This window comes from Amaranthus tricolor, chromosome 1 (assembly GCF_026212465.1).
Source record: "Amaranthus tricolor cultivar Red isolate AtriRed21 chromosome 1, ASM2621246v1, whole genome shotgun sequence".
NCBI lineage: Eukaryota > Viridiplantae > Streptophyta > Magnoliopsida > Caryophyllales > Amaranthaceae > Amaranthus > Amaranthus tricolor.
In genome coordinates this window covers 35,882,154-35,902,307 of record NC_080047.1, presented here as the reverse complement: position 1 = coordinate 35,902,307, position 20,154 = coordinate 35,882,154, and the positions used below count along the sequence as shown (strand labels likewise).

Below are 20,154 nucleotides of genomic sequence, written 5' to 3'. Positions count from 1 at the left end.
TGTGCTAAATCATGTAGCTAGATACGGTGGGTTGGGTACTTTTTAAGCTTTTAGGAGTCGGGTTAAGGTTATGTTCGAGCTCAAGTTCAAGTTTAAAACACTGCTTAATTTGAAAGTTTTTGAGCCTTTTGTATCTCTCAGGGCTTTCTTTGTACTTAATTGTTTTTTTAGGTTATTAATATAACTTGAATTTCCAAAGAAAATAAACATGTATAAATTATTAGTGTTTATTTTATTGCTGTATTGTGTTTTTTTTACATAAACTAATTAACTAATGTAATGTTTTCTTCTTAAAAAATATAAAGAAGGCTAGAGATGGATTTCTGTAATGATCAGATAATAGTCCAATGGACCCAAAGTTGATTTTAAGCCCACTTATCATTCAGAAAAGCCCAATAAAAGAATATATCTAACCGGATGCTGCTTTTTGTGAAACATTGAATACGGCTAGTTTCTTGAAAAAATTTGAAATAAATAAGTAATTTTAATAAAAAAAAATTTTAAAAAAAAGTTTTTGGATAAACTTAATTTCAAAAATAAACGTCTTCATTTTTAAACTTAAGGTTAGGTGTGTTCGCAGTATTTAACAGTGAACAAAAAAATTGATAAAAAAAGTAAAAATTGTTTGTTCGCAGTTATTACCTGCGAACAAAAGGTAGATAATGTTATAACGTTACATAGGACAAAAAAAAGGGAAGCAATGTTTGTTCGCAGTTACTAACTGCGAACAAACATGATTTTCATTTTTTTGTCTCATTTAACGTTAAGACATTGTCTCTCTTTTACTCACAGTTAATAACTGTGAACAAACTATTTTGACTAATTGTTTTGTTCGCTGTTATTAACTGCGAACATATCTGAGCTTAGACTCGAAATTAAAGATGTTTATTTTTGAAATTAAGTTTACCCGAAACTCATTTTTTTAATTTCTTTTATTAAAAATACTTATTTGTTTCAAATTTTCGTCTCTTGAGAGACCGTCTCTGTGAGAGACGGTCCTTAAGTCCAGCCCATTTATGCTACCAGCTTATTTAAAAACAAAAGAAAAATTAATATCCCAACATGAACAACTTATTTATGCTGCTGCCATCTTATTTAAAAACCAATATTGTAGTTAAGGAAGTAATCTTAGAAAAAAAGGTTGCATATTATTAATGAAAATCAATAAATCTCTTTCCATATTATCAGTAGAAACACCATGGACGCTTTTGGGAAAGAATTCGACATTCACCATAATCGTCTCTACATTTTGCGTTATTTTTGAGAAGAAAGAAGAAAGGCTAATATTTGATTCTAGATTTTCTTTATTTTAAACTCCTAATTATTATTTTGTCTTTTAAAGTTGTTTTCTATAAAAAATAATTGAAATAAAACCTCCAGTTGTTGTTTTGAGGAGGAACAAGCACATAATGACATTGAACATGATGAAGTAAATAAAGTAGGTATTAAGTGTGCTGTAAGTTGACATTAAGTCTGATGTAATTGGGAATTAAGTATTTTGTACGTTGGCATTAAGTATGATGTAAGTTGACATTAAGTTTCATGTAAGTAGGCAATAAGTCTGATGTACATTGACATTAAGTCTGATGTAAAATTGGCATTAAGTCTGATGTAAATTGACATTAAGTCTGATGTAAGTATGTATTAAGTGTGCTGTAAGTTGGCATCAAATCTGATGTAAGTTAGCATTAAATCTGATGTAAGTTGGCAATAAGTGTGCTGTAATTTGGTATTAGATATGATATAAGTAAGTATTAAGTAAGAAACATAAATATAATATAAGTATACATTAAGATGATATAAGTAGGTATCAAGTGTACTGTAAGTTGGCATTAAGTCTGATGTAACCAGGCATTAGGTGTGTTGTAAGTTGGAATTAAATTTGATGTACGTGTGCATTAAGTCCGATATAAGTTGGCATTAAGTCTGGTATAAGTTTGCATTAAGTCTGATGTAAGTTGACATTAAGTCTAATTAATTAGGCATTAAGTACACTATAAGTAAGCATTAAGGATGGTATAAGTAGGCATTAAAACACAAAATCCTTAAATTGTAAAAGGATTTAAAATCCACAAAATCTTTATCATAACATATATAAATAATAACAATAAACGATTTCACATACACTTCTACAAATCTTCACTTGTGCCACTAATTATGCCACGGGAATTCAAAATCTGTGGCAAGTTTTGATTTTGCCACGGGAAAAAAGGTTTCTAGACATTATCACAATCATACCCAAAATTTTTGCCATGGGTAAATATATATATATATCGTGGCAAAGATGCAGTTGTGTCACAAATTATGCCACGGGTAAATATATATTGTGGCAAATAAACACTTGTGTCATGGGTAAACTAATATCGTGGCAAACAAGCACTTCCACCACAAATCATGCTACAAAAATTTTTTTTGTGGCAAACTAAAACTTGTACCAAAAATTATGTCACAGGTAAATATTTATCGTGACAAAAAATTATGTGCCATCAATTATGTCACGTCTAAATATTTATCGTGGCAAATGAAGACTTATAGGTCACGGGTAAATAACTATTGTGGGATTGTGTTATAAATTTTGGCACCTGAATTTGAAATTTATCGCAAGTTTTGATCTTGCCACAAAAAAAGTATATTTTAAGATAAAAATGAAAAAATAAAAAAAGTTTAACAATGATTTAAATTGAAAATCTTCATCCAACTTAATTAGTTCTACATTTATTAGAAAATAAGTAATTATTTTCCTTTTTTTTAATTTAATATAAGAAAAAAATTTCTTAAACAATGATTCAATTCAATATATTTTAAATAAACACATTTAAAAAATTTTTAAGAAGCTTTTTTCACTTACCAAATACTCAAACTAGACCTTAAACAATGATTTTAGGTAAGATTAAAGTATTCTCAACAAAAGAGAGTAAGGTTGTTTCTAACTTATTCCAAGACTTTTCCAATTTTTAATTATTGGTTTATAATTATAATTGAGATGTATAATTTCAATACCAATACGACTAATTATATACTAATACTACATTAACCAGACTAATAATATGCTAATACAACTAATAATGTATACTAACGATACACTAATACGACTAATGATATACTAATACGAGTAATAATATAAAAATGCAACTAATTATTTACTAATACGACTAATAATATAGTAATATACTAATAACTAATAAGTGTTATCTATGTAATATATATTACTACGAGTAATATTATTCTAATATATGACTAATTTTGTTGCATTTAGTAATATTAATTAGTTGACCAATCTATTTTTAGTAATTTTGGAACTAATTTTTTCAACTAATTATAATTTTGTTTAATTTACTTGTAATAATTTTGTTCAATTAGTTAATAATAATAATAATAATAATAATAATAATAATAATAATTAAGGAAAAATTATCGTGAATAATACAATATTTTGTTAATCTTCCTACAATAATACCAACTATTGATTAACCTGAATAATACCAACTTAAAGGGGTGTTTTCCTAGAAAATTCCTAACATATTAAAAATCAAACTATAGGCGATTATAAGACCAAAAAAATGATAAATTAGTTAATAAACTAAAGTTGGTATTATTCTAAGAAAATGTCCCCCCAAGTTGGTATTATTATAGGGAAACTAACAAAATGTTGTATTATTCACGGTAATTCTTTTTAATAATAATAATACACTAAGTTGTAAGAGTGTTATGTTATAAGTATACTAACATTACTTATATAACACCCCTGAATTTCCAACCACTCAAACGAAACCAGAAATTGCGAAAGAAGGGAGGAAATTCGGGTGTTACATAAAAAAAAGAAAATAATTTAAATAAACGCTAAAGATTAATTAAAGGGGTGAGTGAGAAGGGACGCAACCTTAGGTTGTTGCTGTGAGGGTGCAACGTAGCCTGCTGCTGGCTGCTCATAGAGGGGAGGCACGCCTGCTGCTGCTGTTCATGGAGGCTGCCGGCTGCTCACAGTGAGGGAGTGAGAGAAAAAGAGAAGAGAAGAGAGGGAGTAGAGGTGACGGCTAGGTTTGAGCATTTAGGGCTTCATCGGTTTTTATCCTTGTTATTATTATTATTATTATTATTATTATTATATCACTAAATACCCACTTATATGGTTATTCTACAATTTCAGTTTAGTTGTATTATTTTAATGCCAAATTACATCAAACTTAATGCCAACTTATATCAAACCTAATGTCAGCTTACATCAAATCTAATAACCTCTTATATCAGACTTAATACCCACTTATATCAGAATTAATGTCAACTTACATCAGACTAATGCCAACTTATAACAGTTATAATGCTAACCTATAACATATATAATGTCAACTTACAACAAACATAATCCCAACTTACATCAGAATAAATGCCAGCTTACATTAACTTAATGCCAACTTACATCAAACTCAATGCCAATTTATATATACTAAAATTCACTTATATCAGACTTAATGCCCACTTAAATCAGATTTAGTGTTAACTTACATCAGACTAGTGCCAACTTATAACAGTGTTAATTCCAACCTATAACATATATAATGTCAATATACAACAAGCATAATTCCAACTTACATCAGATTAAATGTCAATTTACATCAGACCTAATACTAACTTACATAATACTTAATGCCAACTTACATCAAACTCAATGCCAACTTATATTAAACTTATATACCCACTTATATCATATTTAATACCGATTTAAATTGGATTTAATGCCAATTTTACATTATAACTAATGCTAACTTACATCATATTAAAAACACTAATACACACAGAGAATTACACTATTAAATTCAATTAAAAATCAAATTGAAGAGGTTGGGTAAAATCTAAATCTACCATGCACATCACCAATATCTTCCCAAACAATAAGTTATCTAAATTCTCTACTAAGTCAAATTTTCTTTCCATACACTAAACCCAAAAATTCAACATCATACAAAACTTTCAAAAACATAACTAAATAGAAATAGAAAACAAAAAAAATGAATCAACAAATAACTTGATAGAGAATATGACAAATAATTACAAGAACAATCATAAATATGTCAAATGTACCTCAAAAAAAAATGAATCAACAAACCAATAAATCAATCATGTTTATTACCTGTGAACAAAGAAGAACAGAGAATATGAAAAGATGAAATATTAATCAAACTTGTTGATTCAACAAGTAATGATCTGAATTTTGAGAAAATATGAGAAGAGAAAGCTTGAGGATGGAAAGTATAGGAAGAAGTAAGGTGGTTAATGAAGGAAAAAGAGAATTGACATAAATGATGCACAAATAATGAGATAACTTTTTAAAATTCACAATTTCAGTTTTTAATGAAAATCCAACATTTATTTTTTTTAAAAAAATATTATATGGGCTGGCCTATAAAAGATGGTCTTTTTGAGAAACTGTCATTCATGAGAATTTGTGTTTTTTTTTATAAAAAAATTTACCCTAAATAATCTTGTGAAAATTTTAATTCTCAAAATAAGCTTATTCGTGTTCGAGTGTAAGGTCAGGGCTAAAAGAATAAAATTTAGCACGACTTTCTTCACTGTTAGTAACAATAAACAAAAGGAAGACAATGACGTAACATTTGAATGGACCAAAAAACTTCATTGTTGTTTGTTATTGTTTTTTCGTCCTATCAAACATTATGATATTGCCTTTCTTTTGTTTACTTTTAGTAACAACAAACAAAGGATTTTGACTTTTAATGACAACTTTCTTTGTTCACGGTTAGTAATAGCGAACAAATACCCGACCTTAGCTTTAGCATAAAGACTCTTATTTTAAGATTAAAAAATTTACTGAAACTTATTTTGAAATTTTTGTTGATAATTATTTTTTTTTTCCAAATCACTTTTTGTAACTAAAACCATTCTCAATTTTGAGCAGCTCAATGTTTGAATGCGTTTTAGAGTGAGAAGTTTAAAGTGCCTCTTTCAAATAATTAAAGGGGGTGTTTCAAAATCTAAAGTTCTATTTTTTAAAATCAAAAGTAATGTGTTAAATATGAAAACAACTATAAGCTAGTAATTTAAATATGAAAATGGATGGTTTTATTAATCGATTTGGCTATTTATCTCAATTTAGATTTTTCTTAGGGGGACGCTATATCAAATAATAATTTGTGCTCGTAGATTAATTTTTGTATGAGACCGTCTCATAGTGAGATAGATCTAAAGTGACACTTTCTAACAACTAAATTGGATGTTTTAATATCTAAAGTTTTATTTATATAAATCTATAAACAACAAAATTTATACTTACAGTTCATTACGTACAAAATAGTTCAATAAAGTTTGTACAATGTACATAGTAATGATCTAATCCTCATCATGATCCTCGTCTACTCTGTCTAACTGTGATGGTGTATAGGTTGCCTCTTACGATAGTAAGATCCGATGATGTGATGATCGGGTTAGGGAGGTGACTAGTATTGGACATTTGTAGCCTATGCCCGTACCATTGTGTGGTCATGATAAGTCCATCTCGTCCAAATGAATGTCAGATGGAGGAGATAGAATAGGATATATTATGGTGGAGATTTTAGGCATACTGTTCTTTCATCAAACGTAATAGTACGTCATATAAATTAGTGTTTTCTTTGAGATTATTAATAATATTTTGGTTATGTTAGATTATGAAATATTTCGGGTGCAATTGTAGTAGGAATAGATTAGTCAACTAAATTATTATGAGGTATTAAGTTTGAGATTTGGGTGAGATGCAATAGGATATATCAGGGTTAAGTAAAAGTCACATATTAAGTTGTATAGGTCGACAACCCTGTTGTGGGTGATTGATACATTAGTTTTGTCGGGAGACGTTTTATATAGGTGCCTTAGTAGACGGATTAGTTGGTTGTTAGCAAGCGACCCTATAACAAGGTCGGTCGGAAATTCAAGAGTGTTACAGATCCAACAATGGATATTGAGGTGAATGGATTGTGGTCCCCTTCTAAAAATAATGTGGTCGTCACTTTATATGTTTTCTTATGTATTTGATTTAATGATAATTATATAAATTTGAAAAAACTGATATGATGAGCATTTGGTTGAGTAGTGATGCGAAGTGGTATTTCAAAAATCATGTTTATTCATCTATCTTATTATATTGCGAGTAAGAGGCAATTATGTCTTTGTTATGGTTTGGCGAGTGGTCATTAAGGTATCGGCTAATTTCACTTGAGAGAGACATAACCTTAGAGCTAAGAATATCCTATAAGTGGATACTTAGTGTACATAAAGGTCTACAATTGGGTTTTTAAACTTGTATATGTAATTTTCTTCTCTCTTTAATGAAAGCATGTTTTAAATTCAAAAATAGTTATTTTACGTGGATTGAATCCACTCACTTAACTTTTCGTTGTTGAACTTTTCCTGTTTTGGTTTTAGATTCAACCCAACATAATTTGCTTTTAGTGGGATATATTTAGCGACATTTAATTTAAATGTCACTACTTTAAAATTCTAATAGTATATATAGTGGATTTAGTGATATTTATTAGACTCTTTAGCAGCATAATAAAAAATCACACTAAAGTTTTTCGCGTCATAGGATCTAGTGACATTTCTCATAAATGTCACTATAGGTTATAGTAACAATTACATATGCCACTAAAAGCCAAATAAAGTGTCATTAAATCACTTTATAGTAGAACTTAAAATAAAAAAAAATAATTGTTACACAAAAAATATAAATCAATGGCATTTTTTTAATGTCACTAATTCAATGTCACGAAAAGTTAAATTTATTGTTGTGATTACTGGTAACTTACTGGAGTTGTAGAGGATTTATTACGTCAAGAGAGTCAAATACATAAAATGAAATCTAAGCCTTTATTAGTTAGTAGTAATTACTAATTTCACTTAGTCTAAGCACGTGTTGAATTTTTATTTTACTTTTGAGTTGACTTTGTTAATTTAGGATGTAGTAAACCATGTAAGCTACTATATATTATATCTTATAGTTATTTATGAGATTATTCGTGGATTTACTTAATTAGTTTTTAAATTGTCTTTATTTTGGGTAATGATTACTAGTTATGGGATGATGTAGATTATTTGTACTCAGTAGATAAGGCAAGGTGTTACATGGCTTAAATGTTGTTACTTGGTTTCTGATGCGCTCTAAATGATCTACTTGTGCTGCTGATGCCTCCTACCACAATTTGATTGATGTGTTCATTATTGGCTTTTATTTCCTTGGTGCTGATCTATTATTGATCTATGAGGATTTTTTGTAAAGGTACTAGTGTCTATAGTTTATAATTTTAGTAGGTTTTTTATAGGTTGGATTAGTTTGTCCAAACCTTAATCTTGAGTAACATATAATTTTAATCCTTGTTAATACATAAACAAATATATTTAATTAAGTGTGGTTAAATATATCAAACTCACATATAAAATGCGTAAATGCAATTTTAAACGTAGGTGGATGCAATTTTTTTGTAGTAATTGTTAGAATAAATATCAATGATGCCATCATAAGAAATTGAAGGAACAATATGCCATAAAAGTTGAAACATAAGCTTTTTCTGAATTTTATGATGTAAGCTTGTTTTGCTTCACTGATATTTGCTCATTTATAGATAAAAGAGTATTTTTCCCTTGGATTGTTTTCCTTTTATCGCCCTCACCCTCTCCTCAACTCTCGTTTCTTTTCGTTTACTTCCATCTAATCGTGATGTTACGAGTTTTGTTTGTGTTTCTTTGTTTTTGGTATATATGCAGATATATAATTTTCTAAAATAAAATAAAAGTAAAGAATAATTAAATTAATTTAACTAATCAACAAAAAATAATAACATTGTATAGTGTATTAATAATAAGGAGGGGGTGATTGACATTTTATAAATTAGATGAAAAAAATTAGTGATTTAGAGAAGTACTTATTTAATATTTAAATTTTTTCACCATTGTGGATGTTTATTGTTAAGCAATAAGAAAAGGGTAGAAGACAATTTTGAGAAGGAAATGATAGAAAAGAAGATGGGAAAAGAGGAAGAAGGACCGGTACCCGGTAGGCCAACTTTGTTCACGTGGTGGACGGAACCACGGACAAAAGGCATGCCAAAGTTGACACAACATTTTAAGCCTCACCCTATGTGGGTCCCACAACATGATTTTCCATTTTGTACAAATATTTTTAAAAAGATAGAGCTACACTAATTATTAAAAATTCCCATATTTCATCATACAATCCAAAATCCAACGTTTTTCTGATCATCCATATGATAATCTCAATGACTCATTGACCTTAGAGATCCTTAGTGTCATATAGAAAGTAAATTTTTGTAGAAATTGCTAATTCTTAGGAATTTATATCCTTCACTAAATTCCTAGTGGGTATAAAAATCAATTTTCAATGCTAACACAAATTTAAAATAACCATAAGTGGGTATGGTAAGTTAATTTATATGGATTGGACCAATTTATATTTTTTAAAGTTTCTATTGAAACTCATAATATGTTATATACTTTAAAGCATCTTTATATGAGAGCTGCAACATAGATTTTCTCATATCTGACGCTAAATGTTACACTTTAAATGAGAGATAGTTGAGATTCGAACTCGTGATTTTTTCTCACACCGACTTTTGATAGTATATCAAGAAACCAATTAACCATCAACTTAACTTTTGGTCGAGGCCCCATGATATGTTATATACTCTAACACTCCCTCTTATTCATTATTATTGTCATATTTGTTTTTTGCACTTCATCCAATGCACTATTTTAATTGTAGTTATCACTAATTATACTTGATTAAAAATATAAGTATTTGTTATTAATAAAATTTACATTGAGAAAAATCAATTAAAATTTACTGTATTTAACTTATAAATTAAAAAAAAACACATATTATGATTGATCAATGTATAGTGTATAATAAGAAATAAGACAATGATAGCGAATATTACAAAATATGAAATATTGCCAAGCAAATCACCCTACCTAACCAGTCCCCATTTTGAGGTCTGAGCTTTGCTTCAAAATCTAGAATGGTTGAATTCGCAGTCCCAATTCCAAAGAATCAAAAATGACAGAAAATGAGGGATTTAATCATGTACGCAGTTCTATGTGGCTATCCAATCTCATCATAGCAGCCTTACGCTTTGAGTCAAATGTATGCCACTGTGTGTCAGGCTCAGGCTCAGCTAATCAGATTACACTATGGCAACTCTTCTAGAAACATCCAGACACTTCTCACTTCTTGTTGTACTCTTCTACTCTAATGTCTTTCTATTCTTTTATCACGTTACCTATTCTATTTTAGATCGATCCACTAATTAAATTTTCATTATATTTTTCTTTAGGGTCTATTTGGACTAATTGTAAATATTTTAAAAAGTAAAAAAGTTAAATTGTTATAAAAGGTAAATATAAATGCAAATAAAATAATTAAAATAATTGTTAAAGAGGTATAAAGCAAATAAATTAAAAAAGATGAGAGTATGCTTACATGCATTACTATCTAATTATTTCTTTCACCCCTCTAACATTCAAATTTCTTTAATTTTTTATCTAATTAATTTTGTTTTTCTACTTTAACTTTCATTTACCCCGTTAGATATTTACACTAAATTCAAGCGAGTCCTTAAAGATTTTTACTTTCTTTCTTTTATTTTGTGTTCTTAATCATCATTTTCTTCAATCTACTTAGTTTTTTTTAATTTTTATTTATTTATTTATTTTTTATCTTACTCTCTAATTTTAACTTAATTTTTACACTTAAAATTTTAAAGCATTTTCAAAGGCACAAAGGTAATCACATATCAAAAATCACGAATTTGCAAAAGCTTATAATAAACTCGTGTCAAAATATAAAAATAATTTTGCCACGTTAGGTTTATAAAAAAAACTTGAATCTAACCTTACCAAACTTGCATGTACATAAATACGACTTTAATATGTATATCGATTACAAAATATATTCCATAACTTAGAAATTTGACACAGTTCAATCATGTCATTAATGCAATGTCAATATTAGAAGTATTAAATTAAGGTTTTTCCTACCGTTATGCGCCTACACGAAAAGTCAAGTATCTTCTTAATTCATTTCTCATCTTTTTCAATAAACTTTGTCTAAATACTTAAAGATAGATGTTGATAGTGATTTTTTTTGCGTCATTACATTTGGGTACCGTTAGCACTTGGAATACGAATACAATTGGTTGAAGTTTTGTGTAGATTTGATTTACTGCATTAAAATAATAGTATAAATCAAGTACATACAAGACTTTATTATATAATTATTGGCTTTAATACTAACCATTAATATACATTTAACTAACATAACATTTTCAAAATACAACATTAACATTGAGATTTGGCATAATCTAGAAATAGTTTTCAGATTATACATAAAAATATAAATCTTTAGTTATATGTTATTTTATTTGTTTGTTAGTTACTCTTTATTAGTAAGAAAAATAAAATTAGTTAATTTTAAAATAGATTATTTTAGATTTTTTTTTAGATTCATCTGTGAATTTTTTTCAAGTTGAGGGACTTTTTTGGCCGTATTTTTTTTATAGGTATGAGTTATCGCCTCTTTTCCTCCTCAAACCCCGATCATAGTTACCTATAAGCGGAGTACACTGGGGGCATGATATAACCAATGTTTAAAATGACATGATTATAATGGCTATGTGAAACTATCCATCAGGCTTATGTTGATGTTCAGTAGCTGGCAAACATGTTAAGATTAATTAATAATAAAAATGAAAATAAAAGGGTCTGTTCTTATATTTTGGCTTTTTAATGGCATATATAATTAAGCGCTAAAAATGGAAGATAGACTACTTATATTATTTGCATTTATACATAAAGTAAGGTAAATAATTGAGTAATGGTATAAGTTTAATAACAAATGACAATAGCTTTTCACTAGCTTTCCAAATTTGATTTAAAAGTAAAAAGGTATATTCAGTTAATTATGAAGTATAACAACATACAGAAACTAATGAAAATAGTAGTGAATGGGTAAGGATGTGTTATAGTGCGGAGTGACAATTGACATCCATGCATAAGACCCCACCATCTTGTTTTCGCAATAATGTAACCAACATTAACAACTCACTCTCACTACTGTGCAAGTATCCGACTTCGAGTGTGTATCTACCGTTTGATACCCAAACCTAAACGTAACACATCCATCCAATTCCCAAATTAAGTTTTCACACAACTATAATTGTTCTACTATTCTATTTTTTTTAAAATTGCTATAATATAATAATTTACACTAATATATGCAATTTACATAGTAATGAAAAGTTTATATTCAAATAATTTTTTATAATTTTTCATTATTACCTAAAATTAATATTACATCTCCGATTAATGGTTAATATCAAACTGATTTATTAAATTTTCATTATCAATTCCACCATATAATACCAACTATCAATCGAGCATAGAAAATACTAATATTTGACATTTTAACAAAATAAATAAACGTAATCTAACAGCATTAGGATGGTTAAACTCAAAAGAAAGAAAAGCGAACATAACTTAATATTTTTAGTATTAATAAAGTATAGATAGTATAGTACACATCAATTGCCTAAAAAAGAGCAAAAATATCAATAATTGAAGAGTTTTGCAACTTTCAAAGATTTGTTGGAGTAAAACAAGCAATTACAACTATGAATTATACTTATCTTTATGCAATATGAAGATATACTTATTCTAATTAATAATAACAATAATAATAATAATAATAATAATAATAATAATAATAATAATAATAATAATAATGGTACATAAAATTACAAAAGTACAGAATCAACCATGTGAATGAGTAATAGAATTTCATATTAAAACAAAGTAAATAAAAAATGACTACCCTTTCGTTATCCCTTTCTTTCAGTACCTCCTGAAAGTTAGCTAAGTAGTATCAACTTTCTTCACCACCTTGGATCCTGACCTTTAAGAACTTTTTCAAGGGTTTTTTCGTCATTTTGCTTCTAAACCATTAGATCTACAATTGTTATTTTTTCTCCCATTTATTTTGTTATTTTTTATTTTAATTTCATAAGAAAAAGAAAAAAAATGACAAAAACAAAGGAAACAAAAATTGAAAATTTGTACCAAGAAAGCTAGAACCAGATTTTCCAGGAGGAGGTGTATGATAGTAGAACGGGAAATATGGTACAATAGGATTAGGAGGAGGAGGAGCAGGACCGTAATGATACGGTGGTGCATAATAGTATCCTCCACCACCGCCGCCACCGCTCGGCGGAGGATAAACATAAGAAGGCTGTGAAGGCGGAGGTGGTGAATAATAATAGTAACTTCCACCGCCGCCAGAAGGTTTAGATGGCGGTGGTGGACATCCGACTACGGTGGTTGGCGGCGGAGGAGACGGCGGAGGTGGTGATGGTGGCGGCGGTGGGGAGCTGTAAGGGTAGGGGTTACACGGTTGGCACGTGTTACACATTGTACAAGCAACTTCGTAGTTGGCAACAGTTTTGAAGTTGGCGGATCCGAAGGGAAGGAGATTGAGGAGTAAGAGAAAGAGGAGAGAGAAGGGTTGATGGGTGTTAATTTCCATGTTTAGAGAGAGAAAGGAAGAGTGAAGGAGTGAAAGTGGGAGTGAAGATGGATTTAATAGGAAAAAAGGGAATGGAAGACAGAGAGGAAAGAAAGGGAGGATAAAAAGGATTGGTGTTTGTGTGAAAGATAGTCAAAAGGCACCGACATGTTCAATATTTTTTACACTTTAGCATGCCTTATTTTAATTGTACCGATCTATTATATATTTTTTTAATAAGTAGACATTAAGAATATTATAAGTAGACACTTAATATATTAAAAGTAGGCATTAAGGATACAGTAAGTAAGTATTAAGGATAATGTAAGTAGGCATTAAGAACATAATAAGTAGACATTAATCTTTAATAGATTTGAACTGAAATACGTCTCTCAAGAGATTAACTGTATTTATATTTCCTCACTTCCATAATACTTGTAACTTTTGCTTTTTCACGCAGTATAACATACTAATTTAATCCTTAATATCTCTACTTACATATAATAAAAAATTATATAATTTTGATATTAATAATCTTTGCGATAAGACGAATCAAACAAGATCTCACTTAACTATGTTTTAACTTATGAATTAAAAATTAATTACAAATTAAGAGTGGTGAATGAATAATGATATATATCCTAATATTGCAATATATATGAGACGGAGAAAGTATTATTTTTTTTATTTGTTTTGAAATACTTATAATTAATTGTGTTATGGTATAATATAGAATATATTATTATCAGTTCCAAGTATAACTAAACCGAACTACTACTTGGATGTTCATGATGTTATAAGTGTGCTAACATACAAGTCTTCAGTTGACGTATAGAAACTACGTATTTGATTGATGTGTAGGAACAATTTTGCTAATTACATATAATTGAATTCTTCAAAAGTGGATTTACTCTATTATACTCTCCCTCTATATTAATTAATTTGATGTAAAGAGAAAATTGGTATTTTTTAAGAAAAAGGCAGATAATAATAATAAATAAAGAGAGAGAATGAATTATGTGGATGAAATTAAAAGAGAGTTAAAATGTATGGATGAGATTAAAAGGAAGTGGTGGAACATCGTACAAAAATAAAAATGATGCAAATTAAGTGGGACAAACCAAAATGACAAATGATACAAATTAAATGGGACGGAGGAAATACATAAGTTGCTAATAATTATCGATCGGTGTTCTTCAGTTTTCTATTGAACTGGTATATTATGAGGGTAAATATTTATTAGCAAATTTAAATGGATTATGTTTCACCATTTTTTTTTATCTCATTTATACATTTCTTTCTCTTCTTATATTACCATAATCCACCTTTTTCTTAAAAAAAAACATGTTTCTCTTTAATGCGAATTATACTCTTTAATGCGAATATTTTATATAGTAATGATGATTAAAACTTTGATATTCATATTTTTAAAAATTTACCTATGCATGTGCAATCAGTGGGGAAGGTATATGGAGGCGTAAGGGGATATGTACTCCTAGGCGTTTTTTAAAAACAGAAAAATCAAAATAGACTTTTCTATTGGTCAGAGTAAAAGTGTAAAATTAATACTGGAGTCTTTTAAAGATAAATACTCCCTCATTTTAGTAATTTTGTCTTATTTATTTATCTTGTCCCATTTTTTTTATTAGGTCAGTTGATTATATTGTTTCATTTTCTTTTATAGTATTTCGTATTAAAAATTTTAGCAAGTCTTATATGAAACCGTCTCACTGTGAGACGGACCCATATAAACATCCATTAGTAAAAAAAATAAAAAAAAAATGAAAACTGAATTCCCACTTCTACGAGAAGCATTTTTTAAAAATACTTTAGGTTGACCCAATTGAGGTCGTTTCACGGTGAGATGACTTTAATAAAGAACGTGCACTATAATAGATCAATCCACTATTTACTTATAGCATACACATTATTTTTAGAGTATATTTAACTTTTTCTCTAGTTATACTATTTTGAATAAAGTGGAATGAATTTAATAAATAAGTTCGTATTGTTATTAATTCAGGTAATGCATATGATAAAATAGATGTTAATTACTAGCATTCTTTTATTCGAAAGCGCTATTTCATAACGAGAAACTTTTTCAAGAATAAGATCACAATTTTTATAAATTTATTGTGATTCTACTTGTCATTTTCAAAATTTTAAAAAATAATTGTTAATTTTACAAATGAAACTCCGCTGAAATTTCGTCCGTTAGTTAGTGCCCCTGAGTCTCCAAACACCTGGATCCGCTAGTGTGTGCAATCATCCAATCACTACAATTAGGAAAGCCTTTAGCGCGCTTATTTTGTTATTAAAGGCATTTTGCTACAAAAATGGCAATAAAACCCTTCGTCACTAAATATTTTGTCGCCAAAACAAGAATTTGTATCTAACTGATTTTCAAGTTTAAAAAAATTGAATATTTGTCATTATTAGATAATAATAGTAATTATTACTATTATTATTCAACAATAAGAACAAATATCCAATTTTTTTATTAATAATATTCAAAAACTATATATAAACAACAAAAGTAATTAAATTAAAATTTAATGAATAACTTAATCTTAATTGTTTACACATTAATTGTTCATACATTAATGTTTATACATTAATGTATAAACAATTAATGTATAAACAATAAAAAATGTACAAGTATAAAAATTAGAAATAATAGAGAAAAATGAACAAAAAACAACAACTTTTCACTTTAAAACACAGTAAATTCGCCAGATCTAAACAAACAAAATGTAAAACAAAATTACATCCAAAAAAGAAACACTACGTATATTCAACAAAAATAAAGATAAAAGCAGCAACATTGTACAGCAAAAAAAAAAAACACCCTACAAAGTTCAAATTCGACATGCATGAAAAATGAACAATATGAACAAATATTTGCTGGATTATATGATGAGAAGTAGAGAGAAGAAAACCTGTGAAAAGATGTGAACAACATGATAAAGTTCTACAACAACTATTAAAAAATAGTTCAAGTAAGAGAAAACCTATGAAAAGAAAAGAAGAATATCACCGTAAAATAGCCAGAAACCCGCCGGATTGTATGATGAGAAGTAGAGAGAAGGAGTAAAATAATTAGTAAGATGTTAGAGAGAAGCTGAAGAAGAAGGTAAATAGTTTGAAGATTAAAATGGTAAGTTAAAAGGTTGAAGAATGAATTTGAAAAGATTTGAATTTGAGTCTGGAATTTATTAGTCGGGTAAAAACCCTTAGCAACAAAAGGCTTTGTCGCCTATTTTGTCGCTAAAATGAATTTTAAAAATGCTGCAGCATTTAGTGACAAAAATAGTGACAAGATTTATCTTAGTGACAAATAAAGCGGCAAAACTGTTTTGTAGCTAGTTGGTGACAAAGGCTTTTGTCACCATCTTTGTCACAAAACATCTTTTCTCATAATACGGTTTTGTCTCCAAATTAAATGAGCAAGAAAAGAGCAATTATCCTATTAAACCAACAATTAAATAGAAGAATGAGAAAGAAGAAGGTAAGAAGAAGAAGAAGAGAGAAAGAGAGTAGAGATAGAATGCTTGTATATTATGTATACTAGGCAAGGTGCCCAGCTCAACTCTTCGAGTGGTAGAGTAGCTCCTATGTGTGAGTACACTATATTGTAATTACAAGCATGCCTTTATTAGCTAAATCTATCCCTACATATAGATGATCTCATAACCAACTAGAGTATAACAATCTACCCTAGCAAATCAGTAACAGAATGTCAGAGAGGCCATAACAGAAATATTTCATATGTCAGGTGTCCATACTTCACCCTTTTTGGTTTTCCCCTTTTTCCCTCCTTTTGTATGTGATGAGAGTACGTGGACCTTATGGATTATTCATCACAATACCCACCCCAAAGAGCCTCACCTTGTCCTCAAGGTGAAAATCATGGAATTAAGAAGCAATGTTGTGGAACAACTCCCAAGTGGCTTCTAAGGTGGGAAGGTCATGCCAGTTGATGAGGACTTCAGTGATTGTAGCTGCTTTGGTGTTCTGATAACGAATATCCAAGAGGAACTTTGGTCCAGTCTCTTATTCGAGGGAAAAAATTCAATTCTTGGGGTATGGCTGCAGGAATAAAAACAAAGTCGTGTACACGTTTTAGCTGAGAAACATGAAACACAGGAAGAATCTTACTAGAAGGAGGGAGGTTGAGTTTGTAGGCTACTGAACCCACACGAGCAAGAACTTCGAATGGCCCATAGATCCTGGCAGCCAATTTGTCACAAGAGCGCCTTGCAAGGGATTGTTGACGATAAGGCTGGAGCTTGAGAAACACAACGTCACCCACCTCAAACGCCTCACGCCTACGCTTAGAGTTCGCAGCCTGCCTCATTTTGTTTTGATCCATAAGGAGTTGTGTGTAAAATTCATCCAACAAGGCATCTCTTTCACGAAGCAACTGTTCAATACTATCCACGGAGGTGGAGTTGTGCCCCAAACGAACCACAGCTGGTGGCGGTCTACCATATAAAGCCTGAAAGGGAGAGACCTGGATTGACAAGTGCGTGGATGTGTTGTAGCAAAACTCAGCCCAATGTAACCATTTACTTCACGTTTTGGGTTGGCCATTAATGAACCAACGCAAATACCCCTTCAAAGCTTGATTCACAATTTTCGTTTGGCGATCGGTTTGAGGATGGTATGCCGTGCTGCATAAGAGGGAAGTGCCTTGTAAACGAAAAAGCTCCTGCCAAAAATGGCTCATGAACACTTTATCTCTGTTAGAAACAATGGAAGTCGAGAACTCATGTAAACGAACCACTTCCTTAGTAAAAACAGCAGCAACGAAGGAGGTCGTGAACGAATGTTTAACGACAGAGAGTATGGATGGGAAGTGGTTGAAGTAATCCGGCCGGTCGTTGATGAGAATGTTTTTGTTGTTGACATGTGACACATTGACAGACAAATAGCGTAACGTGTTTGCTCATGCCGATCTAAAACCAATGTTCTTCCAAACATAAGTAGGTTTTGAACTCCCCATTGTGCCCACCCACCGCTGAACAATGATATACACCAATTTCTAGATTAAAGAGGACGATGTAAGTAGAAACACTCGATCTTTGTATAACAAACGTCCATGAGCCATGATAAATCCCAAATGAGAGACACCATGTTGAGAGACCTCCGTAATAATACGTTTGAGATTACTGTCATTGCGAACTTGCTGATCGATAACAGCCTAATCAATCTCAATGGAAGAGCAGTGGGTGAGTTGGTGTAACATCATGAATGTGGGGTGACGGGAAAAAGTATCTGTTGCGCTGTTACTAGAACCAAGTTTCAATTTAATCTCACAATCATAGCTCGATAGTTTAGCTACCCACCATTGATATTATGTGCAGATTTCTCGTTGGGCCATGATGAACTTCAAACTGTGTTGGTCAGTCCAGATGGTGAAGTGTTGACCAAATAAGTAATGGAACCATTTTTGCATGGCGAGGACAATAGTCATCAACTCTTTCTCATAAATGGGCTTGGCCCCACCCCTGCTTTCGAGAGAATTGCACCTATTCCAAATCCTGACGCATCCACCTCCACCTCAAATGGTAAGTCAAAATTAGGTATAGCCAAGACCGGTGTTGAGAGCAAAGTCTGTTTTAGTAGGTGAAAGGCAGCCTCAACCTCGTCTTCCAAAGGAACGGATCCTTCTTGAGGTGCTGGGTTAGAAGTTATGTGAGACTTGCATAGTGGCGTATGAAACGCCGGGAGTAGCTTGTCAAACCCAAAAATTTGCGTATTTCCTTAATGGCGCGAGGTGGGGGCCAGTCGACCATAGCTTGAACTTTCTCTGGATTAACGGCCACCCCTTCGCAAGAGACAATATGCCCTAAGTAAGCCACCTTAGGTTTACAAAACTCACATTTCTTCTCATTAACATACAACTGCTGAGATTCCAGTATATCCATTACCAATGCCAAGTGTTGGGCATATTTATCAATGGAAAAGCTATAAATCAGAAAGTCGTTGACAAACGCCAAGACAAACTGCTGTAAATATGGGACGGAAGATGTCATTCATGAGAGCTTGGAAAGTTGCTGGCGCATTGGTTAAGCCAAACAGCATTACCAAAAACTCGTAATGGCCTTCATGAGTGCGGAAGGCGGTTTTGTGTGTGTCTTCGTCTCGAACCCGGATTTGATGATATCCCAATTTCAAATCTAACTTCGAGAACACCACGGCTCCATGTAATTCATCCAAAAGTTCCTCGATCATCGGAATAAGATACTTATCGGCGACAGTCTCCTTGTTCAATGCACGGTAGTCTACACAGAAACGCCAAGATCCATCCTTTTTCTTAACCAACAACACCGGATTGGAGTAGGGGCTGTGAGAGGGTCGAATGATGCCTACTAACAACATGTCGGCCACTATTCTTTCGATCTCAGCCTTTTGTATCTGTAGGTATCTGTATAGGCGAACATTCACGGGATTGCTACCCTTCTTGGTCACAATTTGATGCTCCTAACCTCTTTTCGGGGGTATACCTTGTGGCATCTCAAACACTCTGTGATACTGCGTTAAAAATGTAGTGATAGCCACCGGTAATTCAGCCGTGGAACATTGCTCCT

The 20,154-nt window shown here is 30.7% G+C and overlaps 2 protein-coding genes across 2 annotated transcripts; both read right to left on the bottom strand.

Moving 5' to 3' along the window:
* Positions 1-12,737: 12,737 nt before the first annotated feature.
* Positions 12,738-13,660, bottom strand: LOC130818368 (leucine-rich repeat extensin-like protein 6). The gene has a single exon (XM_057684522.1). It carries the CDS (start codon positions 13,580-13,582, stop codon positions 13,061-13,063), a length of 522 nt encoding a protein of 173 aa, XP_057540505.1. The 5' UTR covers positions 13,583-13,660; the 3' UTR covers positions 12,738-13,060.
* A 5,376-nt stretch (positions 13,661-19,036) lies between these two features.
* LOC130809958 (uncharacterized mitochondrial protein AtMg00860-like) lies at positions 19,037-19,491 on the bottom strand. Its single transcript, XM_057675839.1, has 2 exons — positions 19,308-19,491; positions 19,037-19,242 (listed from the first exon to the last, which is right to left on the bottom strand). Exons 1-2 carry the CDS (start codon positions 19,489-19,491, stop codon positions 19,037-19,039), a joined length of 390 nt encoding a protein of 129 aa, XP_057531822.1.
* Between the last annotated feature and the right edge of the window lie 663 nt (positions 19,492-20,154).

What these genes read in the sequence shown, in the direction of transcription:
- LOC130809958 (XM_057675839.1), bottom strand. Translation starts at nt 19,491, where the DNA reads ATGGATATACTGGAATCTCAGCAGTTGTATGTTAATGAGAAGAAATGT. An exon ending in GGAAATACGCAAATTTTTGG is followed by an intron (nt 19,243 to 19,307) that starts GTTTGACAAGCT and finishes CTTCTAACCCAG; the next exon opens with CACCTCAAGAAGGATCCGTT.
- LOC130818368 (XM_057684522.1), bottom strand. Translation starts at nt 13,582, where the DNA reads ATGGAAATTAACACCCATCAACCCTTCTCTCTCCTCTTTCTCTTACTC.